Source organism: Leptodactylus fuscus, chromosome 2, assembly GCF_031893055.1.
Source record: "Leptodactylus fuscus isolate aLepFus1 chromosome 2, aLepFus1.hap2, whole genome shotgun sequence".
Lineage (NCBI taxonomy): Eukaryota > Metazoa > Chordata > Amphibia > Anura > Leptodactylidae > Leptodactylus > Leptodactylus fuscus.
The window spans coordinates 248,722,814-248,740,445 of record NC_134266.1 but is presented as its reverse complement, the minus strand read 5'-3'; the positions used below and the strand labels follow the sequence as shown (position 1 = coordinate 248,740,445).

The following is a 17,632-nucleotide window of genomic DNA, read 5'->3' as shown; positions in this document are numbered from 1 at the left end:
AGAAACAAGCCCTAACAGTGAATATGCTATGGGGACGTGGTAGACTCCCCACCATACCAACCATTGCTCTGGGTTCCCCTACAAGTTTTCCAATGTAAAAGTTGAAAGGCACCCCTAGAGAATACTGCAGGTAAGCTACAGGAAACAAGGGGTTCCTAGTCCCCTTCCTTGGCACAGGATGAGAATGCACAGTGTGTTCACCTAATGGGTTAAATATTGATGACCTATCCTAAGGACAGACATGAGTCTATGGGAATAGGAGCTGTTCTCCATTCTAGATAACAGCGGCAAGTCCTCTATGTTGTCTATGTGGATGGGATTGGTTTCATACTTTACAGATGGCTCAGCATTACTAGCATACAGGCTTCTTCTGGCTATACCGTGCCCCCAGGTATTGTCCACTGTCCACCATTTCCCTGGGTATTTTGGATGTCTTATCTAGCATCGGCCACATGTTGTCTTCTTCTGCAGCTAGGACTGCGCTGCCCTTTTCAGTTGTTTCTGGCAGCAGTACAGTTGGAAAGGAAGGTGAACGTGAGAGAACTTCCAGACCTTCCTTATTTTCCATATTAAATCAAGAGCGAGTTCTCATTGTTCTAGTATTCACATCTACTATTGTATTTTTATGCTTAGATACTTCTTTAAAAAACAGATGTTTGGCATGTAAGGGCGACTTGTACACTGCTCTCCCGCCATAAATCTCATGCTATATAATGCACACACACACAACCACACTAGTGGGAATATTTATTGTAAAGCCAGATGTGCTTATAAGAGGGAAGCATCACGTATGAGGAATACATGGAGACCAAAATATAGTAAACCACAACTATTCTAAAGGACCCTTGGAAATAATGTGCAGTATAGTCTTAGCCTGTGGATGGCGCATATTTAGCAGAAATGACAAACCTAGATGAGATTTATTATACTGGAATTATATAACAAGCTGCTTATATGTAATTTAATAAGCCTTATTTGTCTTCCCCTTGTTCTCACCTTGGCTCAGTTAGGGAGTTAATAGATGTTGAAGAGGTTTCCAAAACTAGCAAAAATTGGGTCAAGGGGTAAAGTCATGTGGGTAGTTGGAACGTTATTGCTGGTAGGAATTGGATTGGGTATTCAGGGGCCGCCCACCTGACAGACAAGAGTCTAATTAGCATATAGAATGCAGAAAGTAATCACATGATTGCTCAGGAAAGGTGGGGGCTAGAGTAATAATTCCAGCTGTGCCAGAATCAGTGGAGCAGCACCTATTGAATAATACAATGGATGTCATGAAAGATTATTTTTAAGGATGAAGTTGAGGTCTAAATAGTGGTGAATGGAGTGTGGTGCCCAATTTTGGGAGCGGTTTGCCAAAACCCTTCCCCATTTGTGGTTTGTTTCATTGGATTGTGCAGCTGCCTCCTACTACTACATGACCAGCAGGTGCGTAACTACCAGGGTAGCTGTGGTAGTGGCTGCCACAGGGCCCAGGACATTAGGGGGCCCGGCGACAGCTGCTACTGCTGCGTTTTTTGTTTATAAGTATACATATATATATATATATATAGTCAGAATCTGGGGTTGCTAGGTAGGGTGGCATAGACACACAAGTCCAGTTTCTTTTAGTCCAAAACAAAGTTTTATTTTCACACTTATTTTAGAGTTTTATTTTCACTCGAAAAAGGTAGTGCGGCAACACAAGGAAACAATACAAAAATAAATCCCTGCCCGGCTAGGCTGTAACTAAACATAGAATAGGTTACCTCACCTAGAATAACAGAAATCCAAAAGTCAGTAGAATCATTCAGGACACAGCTCCAAAAATATGACCTCTCTGTCAGCTCTCCAGCCAAGCTCTGCCCACAGTCTGCTGCTGGAGCAACTTCTTAAGCCTCCTTGATGAGCAGACTCTCTGCAGCTGAGTTGCTGCCGGAACATCCCCAAAGTGTGGACTGGAGGGGGGTGGAATGAGAGGTCCCACTACCAACCTACCTGCCATTTCTAGAAATCCAGCTCAGTAACCAGAACTCTGAAATAACCCTCAGCAGACAATAGTTATCTGCTGAGAAATGTTCTTTCTGGAGTTTTCTCATCTCACCCACCTTAGTAGTCTGGGTGAGATGTACACCCCCTCCATTACCTGACCAGCCATCAGCTTACTATATATATATATATATATATAATACATATATATATATATATATATATATATATATAGGCATTGTATAGTAACTTAACCATAGTGTTTCCTTAGATACGCTCTATCACAGTATTAACCATATGCCGCACAGCAGCTTCCTAGTCATAGCGGAGTCTGTTTCACACATGACTAGTTTTGCATCTGGGCTAGTCCTAATAGTCCTCGGTTGTATTAGTATTGGTGTGTACAGACTGCAGCCAGCTGGGATCCAGTATCTGCAGTGCAGCACTATGTACCAGCTCCATGCTGCATATGATAGCCCAGCTATTAACAGAGTCCAGTACCATACACTGACACATCAGTGTGATAGGAAATAACAGAAATAAGAGAAGGAAATACGTAGGTTCAGGCCCAAGGGGACATGCAATGCACAAGCAAGGTGATAACCGTACAAGCTCCAGTACTGAGGAACAGCAGCTTTTATTTCAGTTCATGCCTGAAAGTTCTCATTGTTATAGCAAATGACATATCGTTGCATCTCCTAGATAGGTAGGATGCAATGGAGTTGATCAGATGACCCTACTGTCTAGCCCAAGGATCGTAAGACTATATGTTAGGCTCTGTTCAGACTTTGCTTTTATGTTAAAGGAGGGTATATTTTCCAGCCATAATTAATGATTAGCTATCTTAAGGATAGACCAACAGTGTCAGATTAGTGGGGTCTGATACCCAGCACACACACAGATCAGCTGATCTCAGCAGCCGATACACAGAGAATGGAGTAGGAAGCAGACAGCGCTGTTCTCTGTGAGGAGGTCAGACCAGGTACTGCAGATCAACTCAGTTTTGACACTACAAAGAGAACAGTGCTGTCTGGTTCCTGCTCCATTCTCTGTGTATCAGCTGCTGAGTACATCTGATCAGTAGGGGTGCCGGCAGCGCCGCACCTCCCATGAGGCGACCTGAAGCGACCGCTTCAGGCGGCGCTATGTCAGGACCCCAGGGAGGGCGGCATTTTTGATTACCTAAGCCAGTCCAGGACAAGCTGTCCTGGACTGGCTTAGCACCGAGCGGTGGTTTGGGGAGGCCACTGGAGCAGCGCTGCTCCAGCAGCCTCCCCTCACGCTCAGGCAGAGAGCAGGTCTTCTCTGTGCCTGCTCTCTGCCTGCGAACGGCGCTAACCCCCACTCCTTCGCCCCGTCACGCCCCTTCGCTTGGCCACGCCCCTTTGCTCCGCCCCCTCCTCCGGGGGGCGGCTTTCTGTAGTTTGCCTCGGTCGGCGAAAGGGGTAGGTTCAAACCTGGGTCCCGGGTGTTGGACTGATAATGATCTGATATTGATCATATTGGATATTAATATTAAATTGGATAACATATCTAAACATTTGTTCCTGCAGGAGATAAGCCTAGGTTTTAGGTTATACACCCAGGTTTAGAAAATACATTAGTGTTTCTTGTCCATGGCTTATCTGTTTTCATATTTCTAAAGAACTTTTTTACAAACCATTTTTTTTACGTATCCCTTTTCCTGGATCCATGCGCTTTAATGGGCATCCTTGGGCATGGACCTTATTCACATTTTGGTGAACCATGGAGATGTGCCCTCTGTGTTTCCCATTGGCTGCAGTGCACACTGACCAATGGATGTCAATAGTTTTATTCAGACGTTATACTAGGGGGACAAGAATAGGACCATGGACTGTTGTGTCTGTTTTATACCAGGAACCAGCTTCAAGCAATACCGTATTTCCAAGGACCAGAAGGGGCGGGGCTTTGGTCATATACGGGCGGGATTATAGGCGGGCTCCATTGTGTGGGCGGGAAGGCTCTCTGCAGGGTAGGCGGGTATGACACGAGCGGACATGGTGAATTACAGGAAATGACAGATAGCACATGGATTCCATCTGTGTCGGGTCTGTTCACCACTGATCCAAGATATTGAAAATGCATTGAAACGTGTCTGTTTTTGTGTCCGCAAAACAGCCAGAGATGTGTGAATAAGGTCCAATGGCATGCACATTTCTAAGCGGTAGTGTCAGGCATGGGATGTTTTTGGCTTCAGGACGGCTTCTCTGTTGGCTTCAATTAAATTCACATTGCAAAATATAAAGTCTTCCTTATCGTGAATCAGCGCGTAGAAATGAAATAAAGCTTTATATTACATTATGAGCAAATATCATTTATATATTGCTGAATCTAGTTACAGTAACACTTTGATGCCAGGTTTAGAGTCTGTATCTGGAGGTTAGAATTAAACATGAGTCATGGGGTGAGTCAGACGCCATCACGCCCTGCGCTCTCATATATATATGTTATAAAAGTATATTTACTCTCCTTCTTTTACTTGGATATTGTGCCAGATCCTCATGAGGCATTCAGTCCTATCTGCAGGTGACATGTCATAAAACAGGAGGAGCTGAGTAGAAAAATAGCTGTCAATGACTAATTAGCTCCGCCCACTGGACTCCTAAACCCATAGTAAGCAAATGCATAAAATAAATACAACACTGAATAAGTTCTGCCTTATTTTATACAATATAGAAAGATGGAGGGTCTCAGACAGCCGTATAGAGGTCCACACTATAGATAGTGTATATTTTAGGTAAATACATTTCTGTTCTATTCTCTTGGTTATTAATTAGAGATGAGTGAGTAGTACTCGATGGAGTAGGTATTCGATCGAATACTACGATATTTGAAATACTTGTACTCGATCAAGTACCACTCGCTGTTCGAATGTAAAAGTTTGATGCAGAACCAGCATTGATTGGCCGAATGCTATACAGTCGGCCAATCAACGCTGGTTCTTCTCCTACCTTTAGAAGTCTTCTCCGTGCAGTGTCCCTGCGGCGTCTTCCAGCTCTGAATTCACTCTGCCAGGCATCGGGCCTGGGCAGAGCCGACTGCGCATGTCCACTTGTAGTGCGGGCATGTGCAGTCGGCTCTGCCCAGGCCCGATGCCTGGCAGAGAGAATTCAGAGCCGGAAGATGCCGCAGGGACGCTGCACGGAGAAGACTGCTCGGAGGATCCAGCCCGACCCTCACTCGTGGACTTGGTAAGTATAATTTGATCGAATGTTGCCTACCCCTGAAACGAGCATTCTCCCCCCATAGACTATAATGGGGTTCTTTAACCAAAAATAGTAGGTCCGCACTCCTCAGAACCCTGGAACCCGAGGAGTGCGGACCTACTATTTTTGGTTAAAGATTCAGCTGTGGAGTTGCCTTGTCCAGTCCAGAGGTTAAAGGCCGTGCACCCGGAGGGTAATCTTGGAGCATACTCATATGGTGAGATCGAGACTTTTTTCTTTCTTTCGCATTTGTATAATGGGGTTCGATATTCAATTTGAGTAGTCGAATATTGAGGAGCTACTCGAAACGAATATCGAACCTCGAACATTTTACTGTTCGCTCATCTCTATTATTAATATTGAGGCTACAACTTTGCACTTTTCTTTTTGGATCACGCTATAAAAAGTTGCAGTATCAGCTAAGTCAGTGGTCCCCAGCTTTTTTTGTACCAGGGACCAGCTTCAAGCAATACCGTATTTTCAAAGCCCAGAAGGGGTGGGGCTTTGGTCATATGCGGGCGGGATTATAGGCGGGCTCCATTGTGTGGGCGGGAAGGCTCTCCGCCAGGACGCTCAGCAGGGTAGGCGGGTATGACACGAGCATCTGAGCGGACATAGTGAATACTTTGTGCTAGGCCATGTTGCTATGGTAAGAGACACCGAGGCTGGAAACTTCATGCTAGGCTACGTTGCTATGATAATGTGTAAACTATTGGTAGTGAGGCGTCCTTAGCCGCCATGCTACCCGATAGTTTACACGTTACCATAGCAACAAGGCCTAGCGCCAGGTATCCAGTTAAGGCTGAGGCCAGCCCGCCACCCTGTCCCACGGACCAGCTGTGGTCTGTGGAGCGGTGGTTCGGGACCCCCGAACTAAATGACCTGCAGTGGCAAGGGAACATGGGGCGAGAGACTCAGATATGAGATTCCTTTTAAAGGGACAGAAAGACTTACAAAACCACTACAGAGCGTGTCCCTTTGCCACTCTATTGTATTACTGTATATTGGGTAAAAAATATGCAAATCTATTCTCCAGGATGTAATTAGAACAGTGCACTCTGTACGCCGCCCTATGGAGGGCAGCATCCTTAACATCATGCATGACTCAGTTAAAAAGTCTAATTAATCATGATGCGGATTTAATTGCCAAATTAGTATTTCTATTCCAAAAGGAACAGATTCCCAGCTATGGACAGTGCTGTTTCGGCCTATTGGGCCTCTTCAGCATAGCGTAGGGATACTGTATATTGTCAGATATTTCAGATATTGTGACTTTCCAATGTTCGTATACTGAGCTATATTGCGTCCTTTTCCATGCCTTTTTGTTTTTAGTTCCTCGTCACTTCTTGTACTGATAAACTTTGATTTACATTCCTGACCACAATATCTTCCAAGGCTCTGTGTAATCTGCAAGGCAACAAGTACCAGAATAATGATCACATCTGTGTGTGCAATACAGAGCCATATAGCAGGATATGATCCATATGTCAAAGGATATGTTCTCTCTCCTGTTTTTCAAAAGTCTTATGTTCTCTGTGAAATACCAGTACGTTCCTCAGTTATTCCTCCTGGAAATGTATGAATAAACATTGGGGATGACGTATGTCCTGGTTGTCAGCAGTAACTAGGCAATGTCAGTGTATACAGACAATCTGTTGACAAGGAAAAAAGTGACACGCTGTTGTCAAATCATTCACATAACAGAGGAGTACTAGAAGGAAAGTTGGATCTAGATTTGTTATTCTATGGCTCATAAACAGAAATATCAGCGTCCTTTTTTTTGCACGGACACAAAATCGTACATGTAAGGGCTCATTCACATCTGCGCCCGGTCTCCATTCTGCAGGTTTCCGTTTCCTGCACAAAACAGAGGCAGGAGACGGAAACCTGCAGGACTCTTTCATACCCATTCATTTGAATGGGTGAGAAAGATGTCCGGCCGCGAGCGGTGGTGAGCGTTTTATGCTCTCCGCCGCAAAACCGTTTTTTTTAAACTGGACACAAAGTCGGACATGCACTACTCTGTGTCCGGTTTAAAAAAAACAGTTTCGCGGCTGAGAGCATAAAACACTCACCGCCGCTCACGGAGCCTCTGACAGGTTTCCGTCTTCTGCATGCAGAAGACGGAAACCAAAGAACGGAGACCCCAACGCAGGTGTGAACCTAGCGTAAGACTTTGTGTCCGTGCAAAAAAAAAAAAAAAAAGTTTACAGGTGGAGAGGCTACATACGGACACCGGCGATCACCTTGGATCACCTTTAAAAACCCATTCAAATGAATAGGTTTTAAAGCTAACCGCCGGCGAGCCATCCCCTGTCCATTTCCCTGGGGTTTACGATGGAAACCCTGGCGCAGACAGCAGCGGTAGTGTGAACCCAGCCTTAGATGACGTTAGGCAGCTTTTAGTCTGCTAAATTAGACTGAGAGTCTACAGATGTAAATCACTTACTAGATATGCTTAAATTAACAGGATAGCATTATAGCCTGTGTTCACACTGACCTGCAATTTCCAGGTATATGATTTGCTTATCAGCAGGCTATAGTCACTGATTTCATGCCTTTCTTTAGGTCTCAGTGACTTCTAAGGATCAAGAGTAACATGACCGCAGCCTTTGTTCACAGTTGCCTATGCATTGTTTGCAGGTATAGATGTAAATCACCACATTGTGTTTACTTGTGGCTGGTAAAGCTATTAGTTGCTTGTACACAATGGAAATATCCATGATAATGGTGGGTATAAATTCATTAACAAAGTGCAAGTAGTAGGATGCACTCATATGCATATTGCTGCTTTTACTTGTGTACAGAAGATGTGTACACACAGTGCAGCTTTATCTGGTATGGATGAATAGATATGACTGTATTCACACTAGTCAGTCACAGTTATATAGGTACTCAGCAGGCATTCAGCACTAGAAACTTACTTTGAGGTCATAATCACTCTGTAATACGGTGCCATACAAGTACCATATGGAGGTATATGGACTACCTGAATATCTGTACAGCAATCTGCACATTTCTGCGGTTTGGCTGAGTTCTTTGGGATTTCATGGTTCCTATACTGAGAGATTCAACCTTAAAAAGGACCTTTCACCACCTCCAACATGTCCAGCTGTTTACGTCAATTAATACACGCTTCTCCACTGATTCTGGCACAGTTGGAGTTTTTTCTCTAGCCCCCACCGTTCTCGAGCAATCAATGCTGTTAGTTTTGGTGCCTTGTATACTATTTAGGCTATGTACTGTCAGGTGGGTGGTGTCAGGCAGGAGCAGACAAGGGGTGAGACATTACAGAGCTTAAATAGCACATCAGGAAACAAAAAGTAACTGCACTTGTCGCTTGGGAATGGTGAAGGCTAAAAAGAAATTTCTACCCGAGCAGAGCCTATTAACAGCTACTAAGAACTGGAGTTGGCGGTGGTGGTAAAGGTCCTCTTTAAAGAAGCACTCCAGTAATTTTTCTGTCTCCCTTTATTTGAAAACGATCCTTTGTGTAGTGTTTTCTTACTGAGTAACTTACTGACTGAGTTTTATTGTTAAGTTATGTGCTCCCCTCCAGAGCACTGATCTTCTCTCTGCTCTTCTAATGGACACAATGTTTCCTGTATATATTAGAACCTTGATATGACTCCCACAGATCTACCTTATGAGTATAACCACCTGTTCATACAGAAAATAGTGTTCGCATTAGAGGAGCTGAGAGGGGGTCAGTGCTCTGGATGGGAGCACATAACTTCTCAATGCTGTTAGCAAGTTTTTCATGAACATTACATGTAGACTCTTTTTTTCTTTCTTTTTTTTTGTGCTTTTTTTAAAGCTGCCCATATACCTTTGCATTCACCCAACAGCTATTCCTCCCATCTATCCTATATGCCCTCACTTCACAGGGAAGTAGGGTGTAAACTTCTGCCAGACATGGCAGATGCTAATTTCCTGCAGGAACAAAGAATTGGGTGTATTGAAGGAAAATCATCAAGAAAGAGTCATGTGACCCACATATATGCAACCATATATATAACCTGCTTTCCATGGGGGTGTACAGTCACATAAATCTGGCCAGATCGATTTAGAGATTTCATCTTACCATACAATTTAGATGTCAGCTAAATGCTTATTCAGCCCGCCAGTTTCTCACCCAACCCCCCCTTACCTATGCGTTTCTGGCTCAGGTGAGTGGTACATGTGTACTGAGCTGGGAGAGGCGAGGAACCTGCTGCCAAACCCCACTTATGTCTCTAAAAACTGAAAAAACAGGTAGTTCAAAACCAGGTGCCAAATACTTATTTCCCCCTCCTTCTACTGTGGAGTTGCCAATGGATCCTGGCAAACAGAAGAAGCTTTCACTGCCCCCCCCCCCCCCCCGAATTTGAGTAGGGAAAGCTGGGGTACCGAAACCCCCACTAATAGCTAAAACAAACAAGGGGAACCTCCAGGCTTTTTGTATTTCTGAGCAGCTCTACACCACTCTCATATATGGTACATATGGAGTCATAGAAAGTCTAAATTTTCTAGGAATCTGTACACTGCTCTCTATAAGATGTCAAATGTTATTAAAATAATATATAAAATATATATATAAAAATATAACAAAGTGAGCCAAAATTGGTGGCTACACCACCTCCATCAGAGGGGGAGACTTGGGGTTAGAGGGACAATTTTTTGAGGGCAGAATAGCTGCCTCTGCTTGTTGTGCAATCTTGGAGTTGCTGCTCTCTAATCGGGTAAGATCCACCCTTAATTTTATTCTATTTATTAAATAACTGTTAGGTTGTAGTTTCTGGTTCATCAGTGCTAATATATATGTAACCTTTAAAGAGGACCTTTAACTACCTTTACCAACTCCATTTCTGATCATCTGTAGGCTCCCCTCTACTGATTGCAGCGCAGTTGGATTTTTTCTCTAGCCCCCACCATTCCTGAGCAATCAGTTCTGTGAGTTTTGGTGCCTGATATGATATTTAGACTATGTACTGTCAGGTGGGTGGTGTCAGACAGGAGGAGGAAAAGGCAGTGACTCAAAGCTCCAACCAGAGGCCGCCAGTGTCAGAGCTCAGAGTCACAACCCTTGTCTGCTCCTGCCTGACACTGATCTCCTGACAGTACAGAGCCTAAACAGCATATTAGGCACCAAAACTAACAGCATTGATTTCTTGAGAATGGTTGGGTCTAGAGAAAAAACTCCCACTGTGCCATAATCAGTGGAGAAGTGTGTATTAATTGATGTAAACAGCTGGACTTGTTTGAGGTGGTGAAAGGTCCTTTATAAGGTAGAATCTCGAGAAATATAGGAACCATGAAATCCCAAAGAGCTCAGCCAAACTGCAAAAATAGCATATCAGGCACCAAAATGAACAGCATTGATTGCTCAGGAATGGTGGGGGCTAGAGAAAAAATTCCAACTGTGCCAGAATCAGTGAAGCAGCAGCTATTAAAAGATGTAAGGAACTGGACCTGGCAGAGTTGGTGAAAGAGTTTCTATGATAGTAGAAATAGTCTGCTCTCATTCTATGTAGCCACACCATGACTGAGTAGCACGGATGACATATGTAAGACATCTGTGTGCCGCCCATGCCTATAGGACCCCATTCGCTGTCATCATTGGGCAGAAATTTCAATGGATAAATTGCAAGTTATTCACAATTCTTTCCCACAAACCTACATATCAATCTGTTCAGTTGATACTGCTCTATAACATAACATGCCGTCTGCAGATTGAGCCGTATTTTCCATGTGATCAATCCCCTTTAAGAGGAAATAAAACTGCAGTCGGTTGTAATAGAAAAACTTGGTCAGACTCTGTTTAACACAATATTCTTTGGAATTATCAGATAAATCTGATCTATTGCAGCTGTTTATCCGGAAATGGAAATCTTCTGAAGTGTAGATCTTACTGGAAATGTCATAACACAGTTTAATTCTGGACAATATATTGTGGGCGGGGGGATGAGGGTGGTGATAGCCCTTCTCCTGTATTGTGCACAGGTTGCCCGTAGCTTTTCTTTCTGCTTATTGTACCTCACACTGAGATGTGTCCAAAAAGTCTGACCACGAAAACAATAAATGTTTTTGTTAAAGAGGTCATCCACTTAAAGGGAAATTCTGGTGAAATCCAGCTCGTCCCATGTATATAGCCAGGAACTGATACTTCTGTCTTCATGCATAGTAAGATAACCATCATATTTAGCTTGAGTCGTGACACGTACATCCTCATCATCCTGTGGACCCTTCTTGCCCCTTGTATATGACGTAAGGATACTGCTATACTCTGCTTTTTCTATGAGGAGGTCTTTTACTCAGGCAATAACAATGTCCAGATACCTCCAACTGGGCTTTCGGAAAGTTGTATAGCCCTCTCCGTCTAAGATCTATATGGTGGTATTATGTGGACACCGTGTATTATTTTAGTATTTGCACAAGTAGTGCAATAATATATGGCAGTTTTATAAGGAGCTATAGGGTGGTGGTATTATTCAGCATTGAATGGCAGTATAATGTTATACACACAGCAAGTCAAATTTATATATATATATATATATATATATATATATATATATATATATATACACACTCACCGGCCACTTTATTAGGTACACCTGTCCAACTGCTCGTTAACACTTAATTTCTAATCAGCCAATCACATGGCGGCAACTCAGTGCATTTAGGCATGTAGACATGGTCAAGACAATCTCTTGCAGTTCAAACCAAGCATCAGTATGGGGAAGAAAGGTGATTTGAGTGCCTTTGAACGTGGCATGGTTGTTGGTGCCAGAAGGGCTGGTCTGAGTATTTCAGAAACTGCTGATCTACTGGGATTTTCACGCACAACCATCTCTAGGGTTTACAGAGAATGGTCCGAAAAAGAAAAAACATCCAGTGAGCGGCAGTTCTGTGGGCGGAAATGCGTTGTTGATGCCAGAGGTCAGAGGAGAATGGCCAGACTGGTTCGAGCTGATAGAAAGGCAACAGTGACTCAAATAGCCACCCGTTACAACCAAGGTAGCCAGAAGAGCATCTCTGAACGCACAGTACGTCCAACTTTGAGACAGATGGGCTACAGCAGCAGAAGACCACACCGGGTGCCACTCCTTTCAGCTAAGAACAGGAAACTGAGGCTACAATTTGCACAAGCTCATCGAAATTGGACAATTGAAGATTGGAAAAACGTTGCCTGGTCTGACGAGTCTCGATTTCTGCTGCGACATTCGGATGGTAGAGTCAGAATTTGGCGTCAACAACATGAAAGCATGGATCCATCCTGCCTTGTATCAACGGTTCAGGCTGGTGGTGGTGGTGTCATGGTGTGGGGAATATTTTCTTGGCACTCTTTGGGCCCCTTGGTACCAATTGAGCATCGTTGCAACGCCAAAGCCTACCTGAGTATTGTTGCTGACCATGTCCATCCCTTTATGACCACAATGTACCCAACATCTGATGGCTACTTTCAGCAGGATAATGCAATGCCATGTCATAAAGCTGGAATCATCTCAGACTGGTTTCTTGAACATGACAATGAGTTCACTGTACTCCAATGGCCTCCACAGTCACCAGATCTCAATCCAATAGAGCATCTTTGGGATGTGGTGGAACGGGAGATTCGCATCATGGATGTGCAGCCGACAAATCTGCGGCAACTGTGTGATGCCATCATGTCAATATGGACCAAAATCTCTGAGGAATGCTTCCAGCACCTTGTTGAATCTATGCCACGAAGAATTGAGGCAGTTCTGAAGGCAAAAGGGGGTCCAACCTGTTACTAGCATGGTGTACCTAATAAAGTGGCCGGTGAGTGTATATATTCACTTTTGCCCTGGGACACTACTTTTTCTTATTCACTAGACCCTTATTATCTATAAAACTGTCCCCGAATGATGGAAATAAGATGTTGTCCTCTGACTGTAAAACTGCACTTTCCTTGTCTCGTGGCAGTACGGGGACACATTCAGTCTTAGAGGAATTTCTGCCTTAAAGGAAACCTGTCACATTGAACTGGTGTCAGATTTGCAGTCAGCAAGTCAAAGAGCAAGAGGAGATGAGCGGATTAATATCTAATCTTGTGGGAAAAGGTTCAGTCTAGCTTGTATGTTACTCATTTATATACCTGTACTGTCTAAGCTTAGGAGTCCAGTGGGCGGTCCTGTTCAATGTTTGACCATCTTCCCTGTATTTCCATATTAACTCAACATACTCCCATTATATGGTATACAGTGAAACCTCTTTGAGACAACCATCTAAAATTGAATAACGAAGAAGTTTTCTAGGCAGGTGGGATCCTGAAAGAAGGTGTCCAGTTTGGAAATATGGTCTGGGTAAGGGGTAGTCTTCTCAAGGAGGTGGTCTTTTGGAGAGGTTTCACTGTATTGTTAGACTCCATGTACTCAAAAATGGTGTCCAAATGTGTCCTTGAAAAACAGAACAGACAGCACATGCGATATTCACAGACGTAAATAAATGAGTCCTTACTGCAAATATATATTGCATATTTTCACAGCCCCCACATAGATCCTGGAAAAATACAGCAATCATAGACATGGCTGGGTCTATATACTATCCGTAATTACAAATAGTATATGGAAAATACATATTATCATATACATGGAGCCATAGACATGAATCAGATCCATAAATACAAATAGTATATGGAAACTAAATACTGTCCTACGCATTGAGCCATAGAAATGAATGGGTCTGATACTACCCATAAATATGAATCCATAATATGGCTAGTGTAATGTCCAATAAACTTTCCTAACAATTTGACAACTCTTAATGGAATATGTGTGATTGTAAAATGTACAGTGAGTATAATAAACCATCTATATGCGGTTAGAATATAATTGGAGGATACATCTATACTTGTGTGTACTGTGCCATACACATACTCCCTGGAAGTCGTCCATGTGCTATGTGGAATGTAACAGCTTCAGTATTCCACGACTGTCTGATAGAGAAGTGAAGTTTCCAGGAAGGGAAACGCTATTTGCAGGGGATTCTTCTGGGACTACATCTATTACACTTGTAGCCTCCACACAAATGCTCAATGCTTAGTCAGCCCTGAGGTATGTCATTAGAATTTGTGCATTTGTGAAGATTAAACATGCCTGACAGGACTTCAGCACTGTGTACTTTTACATCACCAGCCGCCTCCCATTGGCCGGCAGAAGTCACGTGGTCTCCTTGGAATCCTGAATTGTAGCTACTGGCACTCCTCATGGACTTGACGACTTTCCCTTTCCAGCTCCTTTGCATGATCCAGATAGATTATAATAACAGGAATTTAGGAAACTGGAAGGAAAAAGATTAAAAAAAAGACGCAGTTGGAATAAGACAGATTCAAACGCCAAGATGTGGGGACAGGATCCAGTTACCCCAGCATCAGGCTGTAAGCGGCTAAGCTCTGTGTCACCTGAAAGTCAGGAGTACTATGTGTGCTATGAGAAGAAGAGGAGGTCGCCCTATAGGATGAGCCGGCTCCTCGCAAGGCAGCAACTCCTGGCAAAGATTCAACGAGGTGAGTTATAGGATGGCGCCAATCTCTCCGGATCATTGACAAATATTTGTTTATCCTAATACCGCTTTCATCGCCTCCTTATTATTATGTGTGCCCAGTACATATCCAGGATGTCCTTCAGCTGCACCCAGTTATTATTATCATTGAAAAATAAGTTTGACAAGTTTATGTTAGAAGTCGCAGGGAAAAATGATTTTCATAGATAGGTTTTGTATTGTAATGTCTGTCCTCAAATTTATTAATTTAGCAATTTTCTTCGCTGAGGAATATACTATACATTATATTTCTTATTATTTTCTATGTATATGGTATATATATATATATATATATATATATATATATATATATATATATATGTGTATATATATATTTATATATAATTTTATATATATATTATTGTTATTATTTTATTATTATTATTTTTTTATTTATTATTATTGTATTTATTTTATTATTATTTTTATTATATATACAGTGTATATAAAGATATTTATATAAAAATGTTTCATAAAATAATCAGACTATATATATTTACTGGATCTATATAAAAATATTAAAATAATAAACATAAATGTTATATTATACTATATATATATATATATATATATATATACATACAGTATAATTTGTGTGTATTTCTATTTTATATTATATATATATATATATATATATATATATATATATATATATACATTATAGATCAATAGAGATATCATTTGTGTATATTTTTTGCAACTTCTATATTTCTAATTTGTCAAACGGATCATTTTCAGTAGGTGGTGTTATAAAATTTTTTTACAAAAAAACCCCTAAAAATCTATGAAGCCAAATATCATCCCGCTACATAGTTAAAATCAAAATCATATTGTTGTCTAAGACCAGCAATGACCGTATTGATGACGTGTAGTAATAGCTCATGCACAGTATAGTGAATTTATAAGGTAGTGATGCAGGTAGAAAATAATAATACTGTATTTGTTGTTGGTTTTCTTTTACTGGATTTTCCCTTTGAAGGAGTTTCTCAGAATCTGGCAAGATAAAAAAAACGCAGTATTCCTATAATCCCCTTCATTCTGGTGTCCCCTGTCAAGTTTTGCACGATTATGGAAAACCCCTTTAAATAAGGTGTTTTTGGAGGGTGTAAGAGGGTGCTGTTGTTCAGGTGTCACATGAAGGTGTTTTTGTTTGCTTTCTCCGTTCCTATTATTAGAAATTTCCCTCTCATTGTTGACAATTCCCGTTCAGCGGGTTACATGTCCTGCAGGTATGTGTAGAATGATGAGACATATAATATGACAGCAACCTGTCAGCAGATACAATGATCACCATTGTTAGGTCCCAGGATAGGGGATTTGTTTTCTCCTTGAAAGGGTTTTACAACACAAATATACACAATTTTGCCTTGTCTGTTTTTTGAGGACACTGTTCACATTAGTTTATAGCATAAGTCATTACGTTGAGACAGATCTGCTGTAAAGGGGACAAAATAGGTCCATTGGTGGTCTATCAAAGCTTTCATTGTTGTGTTGGGGAGAATGACTTGGAATGTTGCACTCCGAGTTCACACTGTGTTTTTTGGACCAGATTTTGACGCGGAATCCAAAAAACACCTCCCATTTACTTCAATGGGAGCCGTCCACTTCTTTGTTCCACGAGCAAGAAAAAAACGCTGCCCTATCCTGATGCGGATTCCTTCCCGACTAGGCCCATTCATTTGGGCCTAATCTGGAGCAGAATGCCACGACTGGTTCCCAGTGCACTGCACCGGCATCCAGTCGCGGCTAGCTACGGGAGGTGTTTTTTGGAGCTGAATTCTGTGGTGGCCTCCACGTCAAAATCCAGTGCAAAAAACTCTTGTTTGAACTCAGTCTGTTATTTCATATTTCATATTTTACACACTTGATTACGTGAGTAAATTTTAACCTCCAGAGGACGCTAGAAGTAGTTCTGTGTTGTACCTGCTTCACTGTGGACAGTCTTGAAGGTACCTAACCAGGTTTCAAAGAATCCCAGGGTTACACTACTGGCCATAGACATTGGAGGGAATTTACTAAGATTGGTGTTTCCTACGCCAGTCTTAATAAAGGTTCTGACTGGTGCTATATTGTCTCCAGCCACTTAAAGGGGTTTTCTGGACCGAAATGGAGTTTTTATGCTTATGATCTATCCACGGGATTGGTCATCATTATGTAGTCTGTGGGGGTCTGACATATGGACCCCGCAAAGATCAGCTGTTCTGGCAGACGAATGGTAGAATCTATCTATGTAGATTTCCTATATAACTCACGCCAGTTTTCTGACGGCAGTTATCATACATATGGCATCGCCACCCTGCTACACCCAAATTTCCAGAAAGTAGCGAGTGAAGCGGACTGCAGCACCTCTTTGGCTCAAGAAAGGGCTTCGCCAGATTAACACTCATCTACACCAGGTTTTTGGGTTGATGAATTCCCCAATTACATTGTTACCAGCCATTCCCAACAATTTCAGTCCGGTCCACAAGCCAATGGCAGGCTGACATATGAGGTTAACACAATAATGAACAAGGATCCGATCAGATTGTTTCCTCCAGTCTAATGTTTTTAGGTCTTTGTGGGAATAACATGGCACAGCTGACAGAACAGAACGTGTATACTAATAATAGATTGTGATCTTGGATTATGGCATTTTACAGATTCCTGGATTATCATATTTTACACATTCTTACAAATTCTTTGCTAAATCCAGTCCATAATGTGTGCAAAATGCCAAATGGATGGAATGTTATTTACCCCAAGTCTTCCCAAGTCAACTCATGGACATTGTCATCTACGACTGTATCTGACATTGACTTCCATTTCATCCCGATTCTGTAGACTCCCTTATTCCACATTTTCTTTCTTTTTCACTATTTTCCCAGATGATAGACCCAGTAGACAGGAAGACCTGG

At 42.2% G+C, this 17,632-nt stretch overlaps 1 protein-coding gene across 3 annotated transcripts in view; it reads left to right on the top strand.

Moving 5' to 3' along the window:
* STARD13 (StAR related lipid transfer domain containing 13) overlaps positions 1-17,632 on the top strand; it is a 186,177-nt gene that overhangs the window by 73,485 nt on the left and 95,060 nt on the right. Inside the window, exon 1 of one of the 3 annotated variants that reach the window (XM_075265999.1) lies at positions 14,460-14,703. The exons of the other annotated variants lie outside the window; for them this stretch is intronic. Coding sequence (XP_075122100.1) covers positions 14,538-14,703 — 166 coding nt within the window. The 5' untranslated portion in view covers positions 14,460-14,537. Of the gene's footprint in view, positions 1-14,459; positions 14,704-17,632 lie in introns of those variants that run through there. 3 annotated transcript variants of the gene reach the window in all.